The 25,582-nt window shown below is 38.3% G+C and overlaps 3 protein-coding genes across 9 annotated transcripts in view; 2 read left to right on the top strand and 1 right to left on the bottom strand.

The window, feature by feature from the left end:
- Positions 1-401: 401 nt before the first annotated feature.
- Positions 402-3,281, top strand: LOC134750197 (actin-related protein 2/3 complex subunit 4). Its single transcript, XM_063685328.1, has one exon. The coding sequence runs from the start codon at positions 486-488 to the stop codon at positions 990-992; it is 507 nt and encodes a 168-aa protein (XP_063541398.1). The 5' UTR covers positions 402-485; the 3' UTR covers positions 993-3,281.
- Positions 3,282-3,824: 543 nt separating this feature from the next.
- LOC134750196 (ubiquitin fusion degradation protein 1 homolog) lies at positions 3,825-9,407 on the bottom strand. Of its 2 annotated transcripts, none has more exons than XM_063685326.1 (7): positions 9,276-9,407; positions 9,082-9,202; positions 8,121-8,275; positions 7,498-7,627; positions 6,601-6,743; positions 5,763-5,966; positions 3,825-5,219 (listed from the first exon to the last, which is right to left on the bottom strand). In XM_063685326.1, the coding sequence occupies exons 1-7, from the start codon at positions 9,276-9,278 to the stop codon at positions 5,064-5,066; spliced, it is 912 nt and encodes a 303-aa protein (XP_063541396.1). In that variant the 5' UTR covers positions 9,279-9,407; the 3' UTR covers positions 3,825-5,063. The 2 variants fall into 2 exon arrangements, with proteins under 2 accessions (XP_063541396.1, XP_063541397.1); XM_063685327.1 differs by having other exon boundaries at positions 9,082-9,196.
- A 718-nt stretch (positions 9,408-10,125) lies between these two features.
- The window catches only part of LOC134750392 (clathrin heavy chain), a 36,858-nt gene continuing 21,401 nt past the window's right edge, over positions 10,126-25,582 (top strand). For 2 of the 6 annotated variants that reach the window (XM_063685556.1, XM_063685558.1), the window contains exons 1-7: positions 10,126-10,268; positions 10,425-10,530; positions 11,538-11,763; positions 17,890-18,144; positions 22,049-22,237; positions 22,656-22,800; positions 23,359-23,468. In XM_063685556.1, coding sequence (XP_063541626.1) covers positions 10,489-10,530; positions 11,538-11,763; positions 17,890-18,144; positions 22,049-22,237; positions 22,656-22,800; positions 23,359-23,468 — 967 coding nt within the window. In that variant the 5' untranslated portion in view covers positions 10,126-10,268; positions 10,425-10,488. Of the gene's footprint in view, positions 10,531-11,537; positions 11,764-17,889; positions 18,145-18,187; positions 18,351-18,433; positions 18,472-22,048; positions 22,238-22,294; positions 22,435-22,655; positions 22,801-23,358; positions 23,469-25,582 lie in introns of those variants that run through there. The other 4 variants (XM_063685557.1, XM_063685559.1, XM_063685560.1 and 1 more) reach the window with 4 other exon arrangements.

Below are 25,582 nucleotides of genomic sequence, written 5' to 3'. Positions count from 1 at the left end.
ATGAGACAGTCCTTTGACAAACTAAAAATTATAAATTGCGCCCTGACAGTGAGCTCGAAACCAGCTCGAAAGCTTGGATACCAGCCGTGTAGTACAGCTTAAATCGATCTCAAACTAATAAGGGTCCTCCACACTCATGCGCGAATCTTGGCGCGAAGCCGCGAACGCGAGTGTGGAGTCTAGTTCGCTAATCAGCGAAATCGACTCCACACTCGCGTTCGCGGCTTCGCGCCGCGTAGTCTGGAGAGCCTTTGGAATCTATCGATGAAAAAAAATTGGGACAAATAAAGTTAGCTGTCATTTGGCGCTAGTGCTGCGTGAAATACAGCCAGTGTGAAAGAGATGCAAATAGTGCTTATTTATGACAAATATTTACGATTTTGTTTCGTCAAGGGGGGTGAGTCAATTAGCTGTCAGAATTTATAGATAAAAGTTTAGCTTTAACTTAGGTGTGGTACTCTGCCATTTTTAGTGAAAATACAGCAATGTCGGCGACTCTGAAACCATATCTAACGGCCGTGCGCCATACACTAACTGCCGCGATGTGCTTAGAGCATTTCTCATCGCAGGTCGTGGAGCGATACAACAAGCCCGAGGTCGAGGTTAGAACGAGTAAAGAACTCTTGCTGAATCCCGTCGTCATATCTCGTAATGCCAACGAGAAAGTGCTAATAGAGTCCTCCATAAACTCTATTAGAGTGAGTATTATGATCAAACAAGCCGATGAGATTGAGAAGATCTTGTGTAAAAAGTTCATGCGTTTCATGATGATGCGGGCTGAGAACTTCATCGTTTTGAGGCGGAAACCCGTCGACGGATACAACATCAGCTTCCTGATCACGAACTTCCACACGGAGCAGATGTTCAAGCACAAATTAGTGGATTTCGTTATATATTTTATGGAAGAAATTGATAAGGAAATCAGTGAAATGAAACTGGCCGTTAACGCTCGCGCACGTATTTGTTCCGAGGAGTTTTTGAAGCGTTTCTAAGTGGATTATACTGGTATAGACTATGATGAGGCTGCCAAAGCCCCAAGCTTAGTTCCCACCCTTCTACTGTTAAGCTCAAATGCGGGTGAGGCACAAGCCTTATTGTGGTGCACTTGGTACTTGATAATATAGTGACTGACATGATTCTTAATTTATATTCATTATTATTTTACATGACAAGCAAAGCTCTGTGGGTTTAATGCATGTAAATAATGTTTGGTAAAGTCCAAGGGATGCCTTTTTGCCCAATATATGTTAGCCAGAAGATGTTATTCCACTGCATACGAGCATTGTGTTCCATTGCTTGATAAGCATGATAGTACACCACTAAACTCTGGAAGAATTTAGTAACCTTTTTGTTTGAAAGCTACTAAAAGTATAAAAAGAAAAAAAAGCATTGCAAAATGTAGAATGATATGTTTTATCTTTTCCTGGTTTCCTGGTATGGTGGTATAGTGGCTGGTGACACACATAACCTATAGTATACCTAGTTATCAGTGAGGCCCATAACCTATAGGACTGAATTGTTTCTTTACTCAAAAACAAAAAAGATGAACAGGAGTGATGCCACCAGTTATCAGTATTTATTTTATGCAAAAATTATCTGTGCCAATTATGGTTTTTATTTGGTATGATATTACTTTGCTTTTATCTAAATTAGTTCAAAATATAAGCCTAAGCAAGTTTGTTTACTGAACAAACCAAGTGATGTCTCTTGGCTCAAATGTTGAGAAGAGTTTGAATACTTCAAAAGAAATATTAAATTGTATTAGTAAAGACAAGCATTTAAAAGTATTGTGATGGGAGAATCCAGTGCCAGTCATGTTTTAGCCCACCTAGGCGTGGTATTTTAATATACAACTTTAAATATATTTTTTATTACTTTCTTAATCATCTAAGACTTATAAAATATTAAATTAAGCTTTGATCTCTTCCTCTGATAAGTTTAGTCCCACAGGGTTTTGCTGTATATATACTCTCTTGTCTTAGATTTCTTGTCTTTTTCTTACAAATAGAAAGTGAGCAACAGGTATTTACACAAATATAGGTTTAACCACTGGTTAAAATACTGGCATGAATTTATAACTTATTTATTCAGTAACTTGCTTTCCAAATATTGTGATGGTACTCATTCCTAACCTTAAGCATTTTATTATATTGTATATTATGTTAGCCAATCAATAGCTACCTATTAAACATTACAAGAATTCTTAATCCCTTGACCACCAAAGGCTTCAAATTGACATGCGCGGCTGCAGCCCAAAATCAACCTTTGCACATTCCAACAAGGTTCAAGACGACACACAGCTCACTATAGGCGTGGTCACAGAATAAGTAAGTGTATTATTATACTGAACGGCCATGCACCGCCCTGCCTCAATTCAAATTACCTTGCCCCGTGACAGCAGATTGACGACCTTTTGCCGACCGCTCAGTACTGTTTTTAAGCAACTTACTCACATAACGACGCATGCCGCGTGTACAGACGTGCTGTTCACACATAGAAATGCAAGTGATTTCTTACGCCCTGTAGCGTGGTGTTCAAAGGATTAAGAAAATTCTGGTATATACATTTTACAAAATAAACTATAAGGCCAGTTTTCAGGATAACTTTGGTCTTGTTACTAACATTTTAAAAGCATATTTTTAGTTAAGGATATATCTAGTGAACACACTGTTCAAAGCAAGGATAAACAAAATAAAGGTTCATACAGATCTAGCAAATGTGCTGGTTATGCACATGTTTGCTTCAGATTGACCACTTTATGTGAATCTTGAATGGTCACCTTAAGGCCCCATTCGTATGAGCACTTTTTCAACGCGTGTTAAAAAGCGCTTGAATCTGTCCGCACGCTAAATTCGAATTAACGACCAAGGCTTAAAGTCGAAAATCTCAACAACGCTTGATAAAAAGCGCCACCGCCATCGTGTGAATAAATGCACATGTATCCATTTGTGTCATTTAAACGCGCGTTGAAAAAGCGCTCGTGTTAAAGAGGCCTAAGAAAATGAATGATACGAATAATTCACACACACTAACGTTGCCAATATGAAAACAATGTTTTAAAAAAATAGAGAAAATAATTATGAATTTTAAGTATAACTTTTCGATGCTAAGTTTTATAATTTAAAAATATACTATGACTATATGTTGATTATTTAGTTTTGTTATTATTATTTGTAACATAAGGTCAGAAAGCTAGTGTAAGTTTCATTTCATTTAAATAGTTTTATCATGTATTATTTGTCTTGACTTGGAAATCAATAAAACAAGTTATGTATTTGTAACTATATTTTTTTATACCATGACTGCTAGCAAGCATCATTTTCCTGGTTAAGTTTTATCATTTATAAAAGGCTAATTGTATGTAACTTTAAAATAGTTCCGGATCGGAAACAGGAAAAGACACATGTTAGTAGGTAATTGTAGTAAATGCCTCCTTATGTTGTAAGGATATTTAATGTGGAAAGGGTGCTAAGCGCCATCTATGAAGTATAGTTTTAAGCTATAATTTATAATTATTAAATAAAAAATTTAAAGAACCCCCTACGCATGCCAAAAATGCCTTACATCATTTTGGAAAAGAGCTGATACTCTTCAAACTTTTTTTAAACATAGCTAAGAACCACCACAAGAAAACTCGCTATCACGTAAAAAACCGCATCGAAACCGGTCCATCCAGTTGAAAGCTACGCTGCCACAGACAGATTGGCGTCAAACGTATAACACCCCTCTTTTTGCGTCGGCGGTTAATTATTTAATTACATAAAGTTTGATAGAATTTGGCCCCAAAAACATCACCAGTCGGTTGATGAAAATTAAAAACTTGGTCAAGAGATCACTCGTTTTTATTTCACAGAATCTTTCAATACAATACAGCCACGGCTTATGTATAAAACCTACTTAGGATGAGGCCACAAAACAACATGATTGACAAATTATTTCTATCCTATCACTATTATATTTCAATAAATATAATGCAAACATGGAATGGTAATAATATTGCCAGAAAGGATAGATCAAGAAATAATATTCTCATACTTGATAGTGATAGTAGTGGCCTTTTATTGTACAAGTTATTTATGTATCTTATGTTCTCTCTAATTCATTGATGTGACCGTGACACCAAGAGAACTATCAATTTTGTGTTGTCTACATTTCCACAACTTTTTTCCTTATTGAATAAGGAGTCCATGATATTAGTTGCAGAGAGCAAAATAGCACCTACCTACATGCATATGCATAAAGTTCAATTTTAGTTTTGACACTTCGGTGACGTGGCGTCTGGATGACAGCTTTTGTGTTTGACACGGCGTCGAAAAGGTTAACCCGAGGGCCACGGACCGAATTCACCGAATGCTCTGAGTATGCACACTCCACGCTGACGCCGACCACCATTAGTTTGTTTTGTTTTAACCATAGAGTAACTTATACTAGAGCGGTACTGTCATAGTAAATTTTGTAACCCCAGTAAATTCACTGCCATCTGTCGACACACTTTAAAACTAAAATTGAAGATTTGTAAAAATACGATTAAATGTATTTGAATATAGATAAATGATTTTTTTTATTTGCATTAATTATTTTGTTGACTTTGACTTAGGTGACTGTAGGCCAAAACTAGTAGCGCCCTCTGAACGAGAATCAAATTTTCTTGATTTTCAAGGCACGTTTTTTCCTTAGACTGTATCCATCTATTACGGAGTTATATCTATCTTTGGTTTTAACCAATGTATGGCGGTTGGCGTCAGCGGCAGAGGCGTAAGCCGTAGATGTCATTAGTTGGACTTGGCAGTACGTAGTGTGAGCGCTTCCCCCTTGAAGGCGCGCTACACGGCTGCGTGCGGATGAACCGGATCGTGCCAATCTCGTACTCGTAGTCAGGCATGCCACGGGCTAGCACTCAGGCCAAAAAATTAAAGAAAATAAAACGAGAATTTATCACAATTCTAAGGATTGTCAGGTTAAACCCTAAAATATGTACTTCAACCGGCCAACCTCATCGTAGAACAAAACCAGACAGATTAGCTAGTAGATTTGGTTGGAGAGCCATCGCCTTAGTAGTGAGTTTAGTTGGACTTGGCAGTGCGCAGCGTGAACCCCTCCCCCTTGAAGGCCTCGAAGGGTTGGACGGGCGTGTCCTCGCGCGCGCTGGACGGCCGCGTGCGGATGAACCGGATTGTGCCGATTTCGTACTCGTAGTCGGGGATGCCGCGGACGTAGGGCTGGAAAGAGAAATTAAAATTTTATACTTCATCTTCTTGGCATCTTCGTTCTGTGAAATCCATTATTTCTGACTATTTTGCTTGAAAAAATGATGGTCTTTTACGTCATTAAAGTATTTGAGTGGCGACCAATGACAGGGACAGCGCTTCGCATGGCAGAACTTAACGACGTGGGCAAATGACCTTATACGACTTGCTAAGAGTTGGGAGCATGAAGCTCGGCTCATCTTGAGGCCAGGATCCTGCTACGGATCCTCTGCCTTATATAATGTTGGTACAGACACTGTGGCGGATTTGCCCTAAGGTCCAGAGTAAGCCCGGGTCTAGGGCGGCAGTCTAGACAGTTGAAATTTTCACAGATGATCTATTTTTGTTGCCGCTATAACAACAAATACTAAAAAGTACGGAACCCTCGGTGCGCTAGTCCGACTCGCACTTGGCCGGTTTTTTTTTGTAAGGGCACGAAGCCGCTTGGTTCGGGCATGAGGGCTGCGGGGTTTTGTTCCGCCTCGCCCTGGGTCTATTATCATAAACTCTTATTACCTGTCGACTTTGCGCCGCGGGCTCCGAGTCGCTCTCACTGACTAGCTTCTTCTTCTTGCCATCCAGCCTGTTTCCCTCCCCCTTGAAGGGCACGAAGCCGCTTGGTTCGGGCATGAGGGCTGCGGGGTCATGTTCCGCCTCGCCCTGGGTCTCGTGGCTTGTACGCTCCTCTTCCTTGTAGCCGACGGGAGATTCGAATTCTACCTGTTAGGTAGGATACATAATTGCGTTGCGTTAGTATCGTTATTCGGGTCATTCTACTGTTTCATGACCATTTTAAACTATGGATAGTTTTTTCTGGCTGGAGCCAGAAAAAAGTATGATAGATATTGAGTTCGTGTATAAAAATTGTAATTCCCAAAGTATACCTGAACCAACTAATAAGAAATTGTTGACCAAAATCCATACATCGTAAATGCCTTAATTTCATACAAATCGGGAGACAATCAAGGACCACTGCGTTACTGTAATTAAGAATATTTGCAGTAGTTATTTATTGAAAAAAAAATATCAGGATTAATAGCCTGATTAAGCCTCCTTCTCTATCACATAACAGAAAATGAAAGAAATGGCCAAGTATTCTAAAATATGCATTTTACGAAAAACTATCAAAAACTTATGTACAACAAAAAGTAGGCCATCTTACTATGCTGTTTAAGAGACCTTAAAGTTGAGATTATAAATTAGGACAAAGAGAATGATAAATATATCATTCTGTGGGAAAAGAACCACGTCGTTTAATACTCAGCAACACACTTAACTAACCTATTTATACCTTATCTGCATATTTCTCATCTTATTTGCATAGGGTTTACGAACGTTGAATAGGGGTACTCACGTTCATATCGCACTCGATGATGATGACCGCGTTCCCGGGCTTGGTTTCCAGCACGCACAGCTCGTACACTTTGGAGTTGTACTTGATGGCGACGACGTCGCCGGTCGTCAGGCATGAGAAATTACGTAGGCAGTTCTCCAGTACTGAGAAGCGAGATTACATAATCAGTTCGTTTATTATATAATCAGTGTGGTTTGGCTATTGTTATAGCAAACCAGGCTCAGGCAAATGTTGGCTGGAAGCACAAAGGAAAGCGAGCTGGACTGAGAAGGGTTTTGGAGGCCCAGGAGGGTCCTGAGTAAAAAAAAAACCGCATAGCAAAGTTTAGTAGTAGGTACTGTAGTCTAGCATTATGTTTGAAACAGAAGCTGAATAACTAAATGAGAGGCGTATTGATATATTTGACACCCTAATGTGAAACTGGCTTTATCACTTCTACCATAGAGTAACTTATACTAGAGCGGTACTGTCATAGTAAATTTTGTAACCACAATAAAATTCACTGCCATCTATCGACACACTTTAAAACTAAAAATGAAGATTTATAAAAATACGATAAAATGTAATTTATATGGATAAATGTTTTTTTTTTATTTGCATTAATTATTTTTATGATTTTGGCCCATGTTCTTTCACTGATATGCGTAAAATTTGTTAAATAACAAACGAAACCGTCAACGCCATCTATACGACAGTAAGCTAAAGCTAAGCCAAAGGCGCCCTCTGATCGAGAGTCAAATTTTCTTGATTTTCGAGGCACGTTTTTTCCTTAGACTGTATCCATCTATTACGGAGTTATATCTATCTTTGCTTCTACAATCCAAACCCAGTGTTCCAATTGGAAGGTCAAGGACCACACATAAACTAGACACCTCACTGGAGATGTGTGTTATTTACCTGCTTTAGGATTGCTTATGTCTAAGAAGTCTTCAGAAAGTGGTTTGAACTTGGAGAATGTTGCAACGGGCAGGGAGACACTCTCAATCTGAAGCAGAGTTCCCTCCTCCATCACCAAATTGGCCATCATCTGTAAATTAAACAAATACAATGTGTTACTATCCCTACCATCCCACCATTGACAACACGGGACAGATTGTCCTGGCACAGACGCACAAGAAGGCCCAACCCTAAATGAAGTTGGGAAAAGGGTAGGATGATGATGATGAAGATGATGATGATGAGACTTAAAAATTAGCTTTCACATTCCAAGTGTGTTAGGGACTCCCGGAGAGAGATATAAACTAGCTTTCTCAGGACCATGATTATTTGAGATTTTTAGCAAATCCTTAGATCACTTAGATATTTCTTTGCCAAAGGAAGGCGACAAAACTATTTGATTTCTTGTGCAAAATAGAACTGCTAATATAATAATTGTTTGATTGTGAATTTTCCTAGAACCCGAAACAAAATATTTGTGTTCATATAAGAAAGCATTCCCATTTTTGCCTGCAGACACTATGCTAGCTTTGCATCAATCATGATTGAAAAATTAAATTGAAGCAAAAATAAACTTAACATACCCAGTGTGGCAAGTAGACCTTCCCCTCATCAGCCACAAATTCCAGCACTCCACAATGAGTGGACCTTTTGGACTTCTTATTGGTCAGTTTGAAGATCATGGGGTACTCTATATTCAACCTTGTTAGCTGTTCTAGCGCTGACGGTGGCATGATTACTGGAAACATACTCCAATTAAAATCTTATTCACATTCTTGCTGTTATGAAAATTTCTTTAACATAGTCATGTGTCACCCTTAACACCAAGGCTCGGAACCAGTTTTTTCTTCATACAAAAAATACCGGTATTATTACGTTCTTTTTCGTTTTTGGTTTATTATTTCATTTTTAATGGGACAATCTAATAATACGAAGTTGTTACCTAAATACATGATTCAATCCTACGTAAAGAGCATAAAAAAATAAAAAATATTGGGCTATTTTGGGATTTTAAAAAAAACCGGTTCCGAGCCCTGCTTAACACATTCAGTGCCAGCCCGAGCTAAGAGCGTAGCTGAAGAGAATTAAAAAGACAGAGTGCTCACTCCATAGTCCATACATCAGTTTTGTTTGTAGTTTGTCCATGCAACTTTCTCTTCTGTTTTTTAAAACAAAGAGGATCTTTACGAGCTTGTGTGGTGAAAATAAAATTGTATCATAATAAGTATAAAATTCACAGAGAGGTCGTCATTCATTAGGCATAATATGAGGTTTTCTCAGACTAACCTATCTGTTTATCTCTACTCTTACTCAAATCATTCCCGCACCAAAAACCCCGATGTAAGGTGATATTGGTGATGTTATGGCTATTATCTACTACATACACTAAGCTATTGCTTACACAGCAGATAAATAATTTCTACAATACAAAGACATGTACAACCTTAGTCAAATTAATAATATGAATGAAAAACTGATAGACGAGGATTAGTCATGTCTCAAATTACTCCTTTGTAACCAAAAAAAGGTAAAGTATTTGCTAACTTTTGCCTCCTCTCTCAACGTCCTGTCTCTCGTTTCCTGGCAGCATGGACACTGAAAAGCATCTGTAGGTCATGTTGAAAGGCCTCGATATTTCATGAAACATGTTGAAACCAAACTGAAACTAAAACGTGTATGTTAAATAATTTATGAATAACATTTCATATTCTATAGTATGCAACTACTCTACTTCCTACCATTTTGATATTGTTTATTAAGTTTACTTTATCAGAAACAAAGAAATTTTAATTTATTGCTAAATCATGCACACACAATCTAGCAGTAGAAAATAAACATCGATTTGACAATGACAGCTGACCTGACAGCTGATGTGACACAACAAAGGAGGACTTGGCAGAGTTAAAAATATTCAAGAAAGAATGCAAACCAAAATCTTTCACCCAAAATCTAAAATACCTTTGCAAAGATACAACTTTTTTGTGAGAGAAATTGGTTAACCTTTGTTTTTTACTTTCTGTTTTTATAAAAACTACACAGGTCTTGATTTATTTAATTTTGTTTATGTCCACCATCATTTTTTTGATGCAGACATCCCTAAACAGTTAAGTGTTGCTAGAAGTTATAAGAATATCATAAAGTCTTACTAGACGGTCGCCGACAAGCCCCTCGGACCGCGTGGCCTTGGTCTGGTCCGTAGACAGTGTTTCCCAAAAAATTTCATATTATACAAACATTACCAAGGTCAGACGGTCTGAAGGCTTGTCAGCGACCGTCTAGCACACCCTTAAATATAGTTTGTCAAAGGACTGTCTCATTTCAAACATAGACAGGGAGAATCATACTGTCTTTGTCCTACACTGGTACTAGCACCAAAAAAAGGATGAGTATAGTTTTTTGTTCTTATTTACTGACAATTTATTTTGATATACATAAATATCATAATATTACATTTTCTTTAGAGAAAATAAATCGATCTCATTATTTTCTAACGAAATTAAGCTTTATTTTATTGTAGACTGCTTATCAATAAAAGCTAAACATTAATTACAGCATGATTGTGAATGCATCGATTACTCATCGCCGAGTCTACCTTTCTTTTTTTCTCTGATATCTGCCATTTCATTTGTATATGTGGCAGCTGCGGGTGTTGTAGAATTTTTGTAATTTCTCCACATATTAGAGAAGTTATCAAGCCCTATTTTTCCTTAATGTAGAAATAAATCGATTGTGTGAGTGAATAAATAGCTACGTCACTATAAATTCATAAATTATTTCATAGATATCCGGCCGTTGTCATTCTCGCTTTCAAGTAACGCCATGTTGATTGTCAAAAGTGTTTTCCGATGAGACAGCAGTGAAAAGAATTTTTTGTGTTATCATTTCAGACTGCGATTTCGAAGAGTCGCGTGTAATTTAAATCGGTCTAGTTAGAGTAAAGATCTAGCAGCCATGGCGCAAGTATTGCCTATTAGGTTCCAGGAGCACCTGCAGGTATGTACGCCCATCGATTCGATGAACATAGACGTATAGCGGCTTGACGGCGGTGATAGATGATTCAGTTGACGAGCAGGGGGTGTCTGATGGATGTTTAGTGCATTATTACGTCGTGTAGGGAACAATAGGAGCTGGTAGTGACATTGCGCAATTATGGTTGACAGTTTCCACCCCCTGCTCGCGCCGTCGGGAGTGGGTGCCCGGTATTGATTTGCTCCACATTCACCTCTGGATCATATGTTTCCAGTTCGTTGCCAAAATACTAGCCAGGTCAATACCGCGCTTTCGCTCACTTAATTTTATAGAATTTCTCCATGCCAACTTTTACTATGAATGAAAAATCTTTACTCACTTTATACATTCATTGATAACATATTTGGCACATATTTCACAGTCTCAAGAGAGCATCTTACTATTTTACTTGAAATTACAAGTTTCAAATCTTATAGGAATCTAATAAAAAAAGCAAACTTACTGAAAGAGAACATAGTAACAGTATTGTTGACAAAGATCAAATTTAATATTATCTGCTACACAATTTGCTTTACAAAAAAGTAAGCATAAGTTCAAGCTACCCACTTTAATGTTCGTTTTCAATTTTATTCTCTTAATTAAAGACAAAAACACTTCTTATAAACTATTCACAATGTTTCTACAAATAATTAATAGACTTTCTGTTTCTGGTATCTAATAGGTTTCTAATAAGTACTGATTTAGTTTTCTCCACCAAACAAAAAGCATTATTATTCAAATAAGACAATTCAACAGTATTCCTATATTTACACCCTTAAACTTAATGGTGCCTGTAGACGGGCCATATTGTCGCTGCAATATGTGGCCAGTAACTTTTGGTGTTTTTCCCTAACATGTGAGTAAGATAGGGACAACAATAGTTGCCGGCTACATATTGCAGTGAAAATATGGCCCGTCTACAGGCCCCATAAAATTTAAGATAATAACAAATAAATCAGCCTGTCAAACAATAATTAATGTAATTGTTACAGCTCACAAATGTTGGCATCAATCCAGCATCTATTTCCTTCAACACCCTCACAATGGAGTCGGACAAGTTCATCTGTGTCCGGGAGAAAGTGGGAGAGACGGCGGAGGTGGTCATCATTGACATGGCGGACCCCACCAATCCTATAAGGAGGCCTATCAGTGCTGATTCGGCCATTATGAATCCGGCCAGCAAGGTTATCGCGCTGAAGGGGAAGGCTGGTGTTGAAGGTAGGACATTTTCTTATTTGATGGAGACTATTTTTTATTAAATAACAGATTGCTATAGTGTTCTTAATCACTCCTATATTTTGTAGTGTTATTATTCCGAAAAGGGATTTATAAATTGAATAGTGGTGGTATGTTTTCTAATGAAAGGACATTCATGCAACTTGACTTGTAAAAGGCTCAGGGCACAGATTGTTATGGCAATTACTGTCACTGTCAGTGTCACCAGGGTTTCGTTTTCCAGGTAGTGATACTTAGGTGAGTCTATTACAGTTTTCGCATAATGTAACATCCTGAGCTTAACAATGTATAAAATAATTTTGTTTTGTGATATTATGATAAAGTGATAATCTATTAAGTGTTGTATTGTTTACTGAGAAATTTCACCAACTTTCTTTTCATAATGTTTAATACCTGTTGGGATCAATTATAACTTTTCTCAATATTTTAAACAAATCACTGGAGTTGTTAAGAGCACATACAATTTATGATTTTTTTTTGTTGACTTAACTGCCCACTGTTATCAGGAAGCAATTATTAGAACTAGCATAGTGATAACATGCGAGTGCTTATTATTAAAAGTATTAAAACATCTGTCTTTATCAGTCATGGATGTGGGTTCAAAACAAACAAGTGGGGTTTGGATGGGGTTATGTGGGAGAGGACAAACAAAACTAAGAAATATTCAAGAGTTTTGCATAAATTAATCTTAAGTTGATCGTGAGTTGTATACAGACTGATTTTTATATTGTTGTCAAATATTTTCCCTCAGTGTTCAATAAAATGTGATTGATATTTCACCACATGCCCTAATAAATCTTCCACTGACTTACGAAAAATTATGGTATATTCGTAACTCGTACAAAATACAAAAGAAGAACGTAAAATTACATACATTTTTTTCGTATTTGTCCAGTCTATACCTCGTTTTTTTGGCATTAGAAAAAGGGTAAACAATCTTGACGTTTCTGTTTATTGATCATCCACCAATCCTTTTTCCAACTAGTTGTCACAATATGTAAAAAAGAATTACTTGGTTACATCATGCATCACGCCGCCCCTGTTGGGATAAAGATATAAGGCCGGGCAATGAGTCACGCATACATTACCCCGAATTCTGTGCGTTAGCGTTATTGTTTACGTTGGCAACACGCCCCGTGAACTGACCTTTGCATTTATTGGAACTCTTCATGTGACCCTGCAATTAGGACCATACGAAAATGAGGCATTTCCTCTTTGTTGGACAACATTTATGTTGACCATTTAATAAATACCTTAAATAAAATAAATATTATAGGACTTTCTTACACAGATTGACTAAGTCCCACAGTAAGCTCAAGAAGGCATGCGTTGATGTGGGTACTCAGGCAACAATATATATAACATATAAATACAAATCGTGACATAACATATGAACACATAAAGGGGCGTAAATATTTAATATTGTAAGTCTTATATATACGCACCTATCACTCAATATAGCTAAAGCGATAGAGAAAGACATAAATCTTCGAATTTCGATGTTCGCGGAAGCCGTCCTGTTCAGTCGCGCCTCCTCATGAACTGTCTTAAAGTGCTGCGACGCCCCCTTTGGCACCGCGCTTCTTGAAAACCTTTGATCTAGCTAAAAATTGCCTTATTAGTCATTTTGATAACCAAAGAGGCCCAAATATCAGGCAGGGCGTATTCCTGTACATATGTACAGGAACACTATCTATTTGATACTTACCTACCAAATGAGTTTATTAGTGAGGAACTCACTGGGCGTCATCTACATAGGTTTTCCGTTATAAACTTATTAGCAAGCATGTATGTCGATAATGATAATTATTCAAATGTACACATTTATACAACCATGGCTAAGAACATCTAAGGTAATAGAGAATGCTATGACGTATGGAGCGGAATGCTGGCCCTTGAAGAAACAACAAACCGACAAGCTTCACGTTGCTGAAATGAAAATGCTGAGGTGGTCGTCAGGAGTTACACTTCTTGACAAGGTTCCTAACCAGTATATCCGTGGCAGCTTCAAAATAAGGCCTATACCTGAAAAGCTGGAAGAGACACGACTTCGCTGGTATGGTCATGTCATGAGGAGGCCTGCCGACCACATGACAAGAAAAGTGCTGGAACTTGAACCGAGACCAGGGCATCGCGGGAGATCTCGAACTACATGGAAATCCGTCATAAAGAAAGACCTCAAAAACTCCAACACGGACGCAGAGACAACCCAGAAAAGACCGCTCTGGAGACTAAGGATTAGGAGAGCCGACCCCAAATAGAGATGGGAATAAGGCCTGAAGAAGAAGAAGAAGGTAATAGAGAATGCGGTAGCATCTGACCTTTTATATTAAGTAGGCACAAATGTTCCTATAAAGACGTTCCCGTATTGATTAGGCTGTGCACGTGGGCGAGGAAATTAGGACAGCTCGTAACAAAAACGTAATTGGTCTCCAAAGGCCGATTGGTTACGGCTGCGAGGATTTCTGGAGATATCACGTTTTGCGACTTTAAATTACTGTGATATTTTTGACAAGTTCTTTTTTTAGCAAATAGTGCGCTTATCTAGTTGGTAGTTAATTTGCAGTTGTACAGAAACTATAAAGTTTATTGTATTTATGTTTTATGAAAAAGGGGATATTAGACGTGTGAAATTGTTGATTAAATACATTAATTGATATGTTCATAACATTCTGATATAAACGTTTCAAAATTTTCACTAATGAGTTGCCAATGTTGCCATTAATATTTGTTAGATTTGTTTACCCAGGGGACCCGTTTTTTGTCGAGGTTGAGCTATGTGTCAGTGTTTTACAAATAGCGTTAATATACAATACAATACAAATACTCTTTATTGATGCACACCTCAATAAAAAAAAAACAATACAGAAAGAAAACAGCAACAGAAGTAGAGGTAAACAATAGGCGGTCTTATCTTTAAAAAGCAATCTCTTCCAGACTACATTAATAATTAATATAATGCCCAGTTTAATTTTATCAACAAGGTAGTCAGGCTACGTGAAAGTCCTGAGCTCAAAAGTGCCAAAATGTTAATTAACTTCAATGTGCGGTTCCGAATTAATTCATACAAAGCGAAATAATCCTACTGAGTCATTAACATTGTCGAATTATCAACACAGACAATCGCGCCGGTACTATACAAATGAAATGTTTAACTATAGACCTTATTCAGTTGTAATACGGCTTAGATCTGTTAATAACGCCTGCACTAAAAGTGTCTTTGTTTGTTGAGGCATTTTCGACTGTAACCTTTACTTTCAGTCTTTGTTCTAAAACCTGATGCTTAGATAGGTATCCATCTAATTATTTATTTAACCTTTATTGCACAATACAAGAAAGTACAAATGGCGGACTTAATGCCATAAGACAATCTCTACTAGTCAATCTGATGATCCTTCCGGCCGATTTCGACCATGGCGACCACTTCGACTCCTAGTAACTAGGAGCTAACTGTTACAGTTAGCACGGCGCTCGTGCGCCCGAATATGGCTGATGTAGCCGATCTTCGAGGCGAACCCCCGTGCACATTGAGAGCACGTGAGAACACCAGCCACATAATGGTAATGAATGGAAGCAGGCAGTCAATCTACCATTGGGCCAAACAGAAACTTACAGTGAAATTGGTGTTTTATTCATGATTATACTTAACATTGACGTAACAATTGTTGTGTAATTTGTTTTATTAATAAGGGCATAAACTGGGAGTGTTACGTCTCCGTCACACAAACATGGAACTGTACCCTTATGGAGATAGATCATTGGGTACATTTAGTCCATGTATGTATGTACTTATTTAATGTTACCTTATTCTTTTTGAAAATCTCAATCCATATTGGAAGAGTATTCTTCTTAGTCGATAGTATGATTATATTAAGAACAACTCAAAAACCGGCCAAGTGCGAGTCGGACTCGCGTTCCAAGGGTTCCGCACATTACGCAATTTTTAACAGTATATTTTTTATGTGAAACGTGAGTAAAATGTTTTTAAAAAATCCGTAGGGGTCGGATCAAAAACTAAATAATTAAGTCCCACTCACGCTTGATTGCACATTGCTAATAGGTTTTCCTGTGATCTATAGGTAAAGAACTATTTTGTGTATTATTTTCAAAATTTTTGAACCAGTAGTTTCGGAGATAAAGGGGGAGAATGGTCATTTTTTGGCTATTTTCTTAAATAACTTCTAAACTGAACAAGTTTGGGAACAAATCAAATTGTTTTATTAAATATTTTGTTTTGTGTTTTTTTAAGTAGTCACACTACTATATATAAATTAAAAACTGTAATAGATGTCATATATCCGGCCTTCACCACTGGAGGGCTTCGTCACTTTTTCTTTAATATATGACATCTATTACAGTTTTTAACTTCTAAACTATTTATTTTAAAATTAAAAAAAAAATGTATTTCATATTTTCACAACGAGCTCTTTCATTTGATATGTAACACGATATAGTTTAAAAATCTCATTTACCCCCCATAAGTGGGCCCCATATTTAAAATTCATTTGTTTACGTTACATGTCCGTCTTTGGGTCACAAACTTCCATATGTGTACCAAATTTTAACTTAATTGGTTCAGTAGTTTCGGAGAAAATAGGCTGTGACAGACGGACAGACAGACAGACGCACGAGTGATCCTATAAGGGTTCCGTTTTTTCCTTTTGAGGTACGAAACCCTAATAAAACGATCGTTGATAACACCTTTGATTACTAGATAAGAAATTTAACTATACTATTACACCATTAGTCATGCGTTATCAAAACCAACGGAGTATAATTTTCAATAGTACCTTTTCCAATATTCCCAATACGAACTTAAATAACGGGGAATAATATGGACATAGATAAAACATTTAGAGTTTTGAATGATTCACGGTTAGTTTCACTAGACTTATATTGACCGGGATATAGTCCGTGATTACCTTTTGTATTATTTGTGAGCTCCCGATATTTCGACGCAATTACATGCATCATGTTCACGGGTGACTGAAGTTAGCGGGTGGATCTTCAGTCAAAAGGTAATCACGGTCTATATCCCGGTCAATATAAATCTAGTGATAGATAAAACATGTTTATATCGTAAAATCCGTAAACATTAAGAAGTTTACATGCGTAGATAATAATTTGGCGTTACCCGCGGACCCCGCAGTTCTCAGTACCATTGTATTTACTTGAGATGGGCCGAATATTCGGTACCTAATTATTCGGTATTCGGCATATTTTTCAATGTTCGTATTCGACCGAATAGTTCGGTTCGAACTGCCGAATATTTACCGAATAAATTTTTTTAGAGCGTCCGCTTGTTAACGCGGATGCACTTCGCGATCAGGTATGAGACGTTTCCGTTTCTTTTCATAAACATTATCGGTCGGGAAGCGAAGGGTCAAAAACACGTTATGAGTGCAGAGGCGCTATCATGGTTGCATTTTTATCACTTGTCATGTCGTGCGTCACTTTCGCACTTACATACTTGTTAGAACGTGACAGGCATGATGGCAGATGATAAAAAGACCTCCGACCTGAATGAACTTGTTTTCATCGTTTTAGGCAGTTTTAGCCCAAGCGAATATTCGTATTTAGCAAAGTCCATATTCGGCCCATCTTTAGTATTTACGCAACGAGTGGGCGAATGTACACAAAAACATCCCAAACAAACTAATAACGTTCAATCCTATTCATGAATGTATTGTATATTTCTGTACGAATGTGATCAAATACCACATAAGTTACTTTAAATATTTATCCGATGTGTAGGTATGTCGATTATCTAAATATTAAGATTCACTCAGAGGGGCAAGAGTTCACATAGGTTAAGTTATATTGCCGTCTACTGAACAAACAGTCCAACCGAACGATCGCATGCGAGATCTCGCACCGTCTGTAAAGCGTTGACGGTGCGAGAATATTAACCTCGATCCTCAAAAAGATTTAAGTATCAGATTCGTACACAGATGTTAAATAGCGCGGCTCTGGGTTTAAATTCAGCTCTTGCCAAAGATACCTAGTCTAGAATAGGCTTTTGCGCCCGCTTCCTCGAATGGTTCCGAAAATAGGGCATCCCAAGGTACTCACTCCAGCAAACCATTTAACTATCGATATTGTCCACAGCCCAAAAGACACTACAAATCTTCAACATCGAGATGAAGTCCAAAATGAAGGCCCACACCATGACCGAAGACGTGGTGTTCTGGAAGTGGATATCGCTGAACACACTGGCCCTAGTGACCAAGATGTCGGTGTACCACTGGTCCATGGAGGGCGACTCCACCCCCGTCAAGATGTTCGACCGGCACTCGTCGCTCGCCGACTGTCAGATCATCAACTACAGGACCGATCCGAAGCAGCAGTGGTTACTGCTTGTTGGTAAGTCTCATATATCATTATGAAGGTCTGATAGTAGATATCGCTGAGCACACTGGCCCTATTAGTGACGAAGATGTCGGTGTATCACTGGTCCATGGAGGGCGACTCCACGCCCGTCAAGATGTTTGACCGACACTCGTCGCTCGCCGACTGTCAGATCATCAACTACAGGACCGATACGAAGCAGCAGTGGTTACTGCTTGTTGGTAAGTCTCATCTAGCATAGTAAAGGTCTGATAGTAGATATCGCTGAACACACTGGCCCTATTAACCAATAAATAAATAATTACAGGACCGATCCGAAGCAGCAGTGGTTACTGCTTGTTGGTATGTCTCATCTTTTATAATTAAGGTATGATAGTAGATATCGCTGAACACACTGGCCCTATTGACCAAGATGTTGATGTACCACTGGTCAATGCAAATCAAAATGGTCAAAAGCCATGTCTTTCACGAATTGCAAAGATAAATTGCTATCGAGTCCTCTTCCAGTCTCAATCAAAATAAAATAAAAAATATGTCATACATTTTGTGAAATATTTCATCCATTTTCATAGACGCACCAACTGCGATGTTCAGAGTAGATAGGTGAAGAATAGAAAGCCGTTTTGATGGTCACAATATATTTAATAATTAAAAGCACAATAAACACATAAGGTGAAATGTGATGTGTATGTTAAGCGATTCACATGGTAACCGATTTCCCGACCATAGTGAACGGAGCAAGAATTAGAATGAATGCACGAATGAATGACTTATATTTCTGTTAGAGTTGCCAACACCATAGACTTCGAAGTTGTATTAAGTCAACAGTCGACTAGGTTAATAGCGAACACTTCCGTTGCAACCGCCATACGACTGGTTAAATAAACATCGTCGCATTCTAACTGTACTCAATACTCGTCGCGACCCGTGAATGAAGTTATAAAATATCTTATTTAACTCGGCTCCCTATCTCTATCACACATCAGACTTGGCATTATGATTTTAAAGAGAAAGTAACAGTGCCGTCGCGAGCGTGTAAAGAGACTTGTTAAACACATTCATATGGTTTCAAGCTTCTTTGACCTGTGCCTACGGTGCGATTGAATTAGGCTATTGATATCGGGTTATTGACTTAGTAAAGTGAATTATGTCTGGCAACATCTAAAGTGGGTCAGACATGTTTGAAATAATCTCCTGTTAGTACTAGGAGATCCTTAACATGTGTGGCGCTCGTTCCTAGAGTGTTGTAGAGATGACGGAATCAAACAACTCAAATAGAGAACATTATAGATAATTTATATAAAAAAGGAGTCAAAAAAATTACACTTCAATTTCTTGTCCAAATGCTTATATACAATGTGCTTTATTTTATTAGGGTTCCGTACCCAAAGGGTAAAAACGGGACCCCATTTACTAAGACTCCACTGCCTGTCTGTCTGTCACCAGGCTGTATTTCATGAACCGTGATAGATACAGTTGAAATTTTCACAGATGATGTATTTCTGTTGTCGCTATAACAACAAATACTAAAAACAGAATAAAATAAATATTTAAGTGGGGCTCCCATACAACAAACGTGATTTTTTGTCGTTTTTTGCGTATTAATGGTACGAAACCCTTCATGCGCGAGTCCAACTCGCACTTGGCCGGTTTCTCTCTTATGTTGGCCTTCTTTAATAATACAACTTTAAAACAAGTAATTTCAGTATAATTTGGTGTCAAAAACGTCAACTTCTGACAAAAATCTGAATTCTCAACTACGGGTAACAATAGATCACGTACAGAATGACCTGCATAAATTTACTATTATCACCTACACTCGCGGCTCAACGCAAAAAAAGGTTGGGGAAACCTGCTATAAAAACTTTAACCCTAAAAAAGGTAAACACCGGCCTCCCCCGTCACGGCAAGTGAATGAAAGTCAATTATCTCTTTCACGTCTCGGTGCACACTACTTTGTGCGCCATTTTGAAACTTGGCTTTAAAAATAGCAGGATGTTGTGTTACGCTGTACAGTCAGCGGCGTACGATTTAATTAATTGTGATTGTGACATACTGATACACCATACTGACTCCCTAAAAAAGACTCTCGCGTTTTGTACACATAATTAATGTCATTACCGGGTCTAATCGAAAAAAAGGTAAAATAAGGAAATTTAATCGCGTTAGACCCGGACATTAATGATGTTAACCATACTGACTCCATAATTAACAAATTCATATTCTAGGTGTTAGTAAAAGTTTAGTACTAGCTTCAAATCCTAGGATATTCAGATTCTAGAATCTAACTATCGTAAATGTTATGTAGATATGAAAAAGTTTTATAGGATAAGTAAGTCTTTTTCCAACTAGGAGAATATAATCAAACGGAGTAGCCATTGACAGGCGTTCCCCTCTGTCGAAAATAGTCGGCCAATGGTCATACACAATGTATGGACTGACGTTTATCTGACATGGCTATTTTCACGTTACGTATACATTTGACGTTCCCCTCCCCCGCAAAAATTGGCAGACTTTTTTGTACAGCACATTACAGACATGGCGTCTCCGTTGGTTATATCCTCCTAGTTGTCCAAATACTATTTACTTATTAGGTAATGTAGGTATATACAACTCATTAATCGAACTTCCTTAGTACACATAGGAAATGAAATTTATAACATAGAGTAACTTATACTAGAGCGGTACTGTCATAGTAAATTTTGTAACCCCAGTTAATTCACTGCCATCTTTCGACACATCATTACATCATTTAAAAATAAAAATGAAGATTTATAAAAATACGATAAAATGTATTTAAATATGGATAAATGATTTTTTTTATTTGCATTAATTATTTTTATGATTTTGACCCATGTTCTTTCACTGATATGCGTTAAAATTGTTAAATAACAAACGAAACCGTCAACGCCATCTATACGACAGTAAGCCAAAGCTAGTAGCGCCCTCTGAACGAGAATCAAATTTTCTTGATTTTCGAGGCACGTTTTTTCCTTAGACTATACATCTATTACGGAGTTATATCTATCTTTGTTTATAATAAATTAATTGCAACTGTTTGGATTAGATGTTTATTTAGATTTAGTCGAGTTTTGATCTATGGGATATCACGTCAGTGGTCACACTCCCTTATGGGAAATAAACTCATTTGTACACAAAGGAAGGACGGAGAATGGTCACGAAAATCATGAAAAGCCATCAGACGTAATTTGTGGTTGTGCCCTAAGCATCCGGCCGTCTGTAACAATCTATGCAAAATTGATATAGTATTTTGGAAGCTTTATCATGTTTATGAATAGACGATAACACTACTAATTTAAAACGTCTGCCTTATTAAAGCATTTCACCATGACATACACCGCCGTCGCATGGTAGCGTAATCTGAAAGTCGGAAACGATCGGATACCCAAACAAAACACGGCGTTGGACTAATCACAAGGCTGATTTATTACTCAAGGTAAACCAGTATCATCTGGTCTCCAGTTTCACAAAGATGATTGGAATCGCGAGGTCTTTCTGTACTAGGAAACGGTTTGTGAATAAAAGGCAAGCTGCCAGCCAAGTTTGCTCGAGCTCAAACAAGTGCAAAGAAACGAGCCAGTTTAATTAGAACCCTTAGAACCGTAATTATTATGCATTATTAGGGCGTCCGCTAGCTGGCGCTGGTGCTCGGAGCGGTCGCACGCACGCGGCTGCCATTGTAAAATCCGTCGCACGCGTCCGCGCCAGCTACTAAGCCCTTAGAGAGACTTCTGAGCGTTCGACTCTTATGCGCTGCAAAAAGTCGCAGTTTAGTTCCTAGTTCCGTCAACAAGAAAGCTTAGATATAAAATGGCCAAGTACTAGTGTTAAAAGAGCTCCTACGTAAGCTTGTTATATTACACTTATTCAGTTTCGCTAATATATTGTTATTCCATAGGTATCTCCGCTCAGCAGAACCGCGTGGTAGGAGCCATGCAGCTCTACTCCGTAGAGCGCAAGTGCTCACAGCCTATCGAGGGTCACGCGGCCTCCTTCGCCACGTTCAAGGCCGAAGGCAACGCTGAACCGTCGACGCTGTTCTGCTTCGCCGTGCGGACCGCGCAGGGCGGCAAACTACATGTCATCGGTAAGTCGGCTAGTCCTAGGATTCCACCATTGGCGCTATGAAACTCGAATTTATTCCGTAAAGCGCAAGTGCTCACAGCCTATTGAGGGTCACGCGGCCTCCTTCGCCACGTTCAAGGCTGAAGGCAACGCTGGACCGTCGACACTATTTTTTCTTCGCCGTGCGGACCGCGCAGGGCGGCAAGCTGCATGTCATCGGTTCTGGATATCCATTATTTCTTAATCAGTTACAAATAAATGTCATCACTTATTTCGTTAGAAATGTATTAAATGGATATACGGAAGCGATTAGTGCGCCGTATGTAAACATTGTATTCAAAAACAAGCATATCAGAAAAAAAAACAAAATTCACAAACAATATTATCCCTATTAGGGAAGGTATATAGCGCGTGTTTAACAATATTATTTTTCCTAACAGAGGTCGGCCAGACGCCGGCGGGCAACCAGCCGTTCCCCAAGAAGGCAGTGGACGTGTTCTTCCCCGCCGAAGCGCAGAACGACTTCCCCGTCGCCATGCAGGTCTCCCCCAAATATGACGTCATCTATCTCATCACCAAATACGGGTAAGTTACTGCATTTCAAACAGAACCACATTAGACCAATGAGCAATTTTGCTTGAGCTACATTATATTCTACAAGTTTTTAGAGTGCTAATGATTTTAAGGAGGTAACCCAGACTTATTAATCGCCAGCTTCGGCTAAAGTGATCGCAAACCCTAGAGAGAACCTCGTAAAGAGTGAGCATACAACGGCACGTAAACTTGAAACTGTCAACGCCTTTTAAATTAGAACCGGTCCCTTAGGTACTGTTTCTTACCTTTAATTATGTGTACCTTAATTATTCCTCATTAATTCCATTCGCCTCTCTAAATTGTAAAATATATCCTCATAATGCTAATTTCACTACCCTACGACCGAAATTTCCATACACATTTCTCAGCTCAAATCCTTTATTCATTTGAAGTAATGTTTGTTTGTATTCACGCTCTTGCAGCTGAGGTTAGCGATCTAAATACACGACTCTAAATATATGTTCACCGAAAAGAATAAAGGAATTTTGTTTTCCCTGGACCTTAAAATAACACTAACCTTAACTAAGTTTGTATTCCCGTTCGCAACAGGTACATCCACATGTACGACATCGAAACCGGGACCTGTATCTACATGAACCGTATCTCCTCGGACACCATTTTCGTGACGGCTCCCCATGAGGCTACTGGCGGTATCATTGGTAAGTACCTATACTACCTACTAGCGACCCGCCCCGGCTTGGCACGGGTGCAATGCTGATGTATACATATAAACCTTCCTCTTGAATCACTCTATTTATTAAAAAAACCGCATCAAAATCCGTAGTTTTAATGATCTAAGCATACATAGGGACACACATCCATCCAGACAGCAGGAAGTGGCTTTGTTTTATACTAATGTAGTGATAATGATATCTTCTTATTTTTTTGAGACATAAGACCTTCCTTGAACGGGCAGATTGGATTATCAGACTGCACATAGAGGTCCCGTTATTATCGAAATAACTAACACTACTACGCAACAAATCTAGCGCCGTCTAGATGGCGATGCCTAAAGTTGACAAATAAAATCTAAAGGTAAATGAGGTCTTTTATTAAGTTATAAGAATTTGATTGCTAAACGAAATATAAGACATTTTAGTTTCAAGTGTATCATTACTATATTCTGACTTTTTGATGGGAATACCAATAGCAATAAGATTGTATTTGTCTATCCGGACAACCTGTTCGAAGCAAAGTCATTTAGCTGATAGCATTTACCTCAAACATCAACATATGTATTGTTTCTTTTACAAATTCTATGGTTCACTGCCCGCTACAGTCATAACTTTTCGTTTTAAACCCATTACCATTTAAAACAACAGAAATATATTCCGTTATTTGCGAAAATGGAATCTCATTAACAAATTCACTAAACATTGCATGTCCAAGTACTCCAAGTTCATGCCGCAGTCGTAAGATTGTATTCGTCTATCCGGACAACCTGTTCGAAGAAAAGTAATTTAGCTAATAGCATCTACTTCAAACATCAACATATGTATTGTTTCTTTTACAAATTCTATATTTCACTGCTCGCTACAGTCATAACTTTTCATTTTAAACCCATTACCATTTAAAACAACAGAAATATATTCCGTTATTTGCGAAAATGGAATCCCATTAACAAATTCACTAAACATTGCATGTCCAAGTACTCCAAGTTCATGCCACAGTCGTTGACCCGCTATCGAGCGTTGGAATAACAAGGTTGTAACTATTTATACACCATCATTACGATACAACTTCTCTAATATTAGCCGCGAGCCACAAACTACACAAACACCGCCTTTCTGCCAATCACCTTTATGAAGCGTTGTCTAAGAGCACGAAGTCACCACACATAGGTGCAATTAGGTATATGTACTTTTAAAACACTACGATTCGAGCAGACCATCTGAATTCTTTTCTCCACCAGTTTATAATATAACAGCCCAGGGGGCCTAGCCAAGATGACAAACGAAACTTTAATAATGTATGAAAATTGTCACAATATATTAAGATCACTACGGTTACACTCACTAGTATTTTTAGTCGATATTGGCGACATGTTTCGGAGCCGTCGGGAGCTCTTCCTTAGGCTCGTGTGCCCGCGAACTGTACTCCCCGCGCCGGCGGCGGCGGCTGTGGAAATTATCACGTAACATTCGTTTGTTTGGCGTTTGTCTATGTCTACGATTGTCATCTTGGCTAGGCCCCCAGGTATACCCCTAAAGCTGTATAATGTTTGATTTTTTTTATTTTATTTACACGAGTACTTGTAGACGCAAGTTAAATAAATATGCGGTCGCGCTCCCAAAAGCTTAATGTTTGTAAGTATGTTTAATTCACTGAGTAACGGTCGTAATTATGGGCGCAAATAAAATAAGCGGTCGCCCTCCCATACTAAATGTGTACGGGAACGATATGTGTGGTTACCGCTCAAGAGAATCGAGGTCACCAGACATGTCGACGGAGCACTAATTTGTGCTCCGCCTAGAAGTAGAGGCGGTCTGTGCCGCAAGTTCAAGAGAACAATATTTCATGCCGACGCGCTGACGGCGCCTTACGGCGTTGGCTGAATACAGATGAGGGCGAAGATGCCTGGGCCCGTATTGAATTTGGAGATTAATGCTCGTGCCCTATATCGGTATTCAACAGTGGCGCAGATGAATCGAAAGAGTGGGCGAATGGATAAGTCTACTACAAAAGTAACACACAAATTACCATTTCACGTTTTTATTTGTTGTAACTGTTATTGTAATAATAAAATAAAATATCTCCGAAAATAAAGCTTTTG

The sequence above is a fragment of the Cydia strobilella genome, chromosome 19 (assembly GCF_947568885.1).
Source record: "Cydia strobilella chromosome 19, ilCydStro3.1, whole genome shotgun sequence".
Classification (NCBI taxonomy): Eukaryota; Metazoa; Arthropoda; class Insecta; order Lepidoptera; family Tortricidae; genus Cydia; species Cydia strobilella.
Note: the sequence above shows the minus strand (reverse complement) of the source record. Positions and strands in the feature narration are given on the sequence as shown.

Bases quoted from the DNA above. Each gene is read 5' to 3' on its own strand.
- LOC134750197 (XM_063685328.1), top strand. From the start codon at position 486: ATGTCGGCGACTCTGAAACCATATCTAACGGCCGTGCGCCATACACTA.
- LOC134750196 (XM_063685326.1), bottom strand. The intron at 7,628-8,120 runs GTATGTTAAGTT...TTTAATTTACAG, and splicing joins AGGTCTACTTGCCACACTGG to ATGATGGCCAATTTGGTGAT. The intron at 5,967-6,600 runs GTGAGTACCCCT...CCTACCTAACAG, and splicing joins TCATCGAGTGCGATATGAAC to GTAGAATTCGAATCTCCCGT.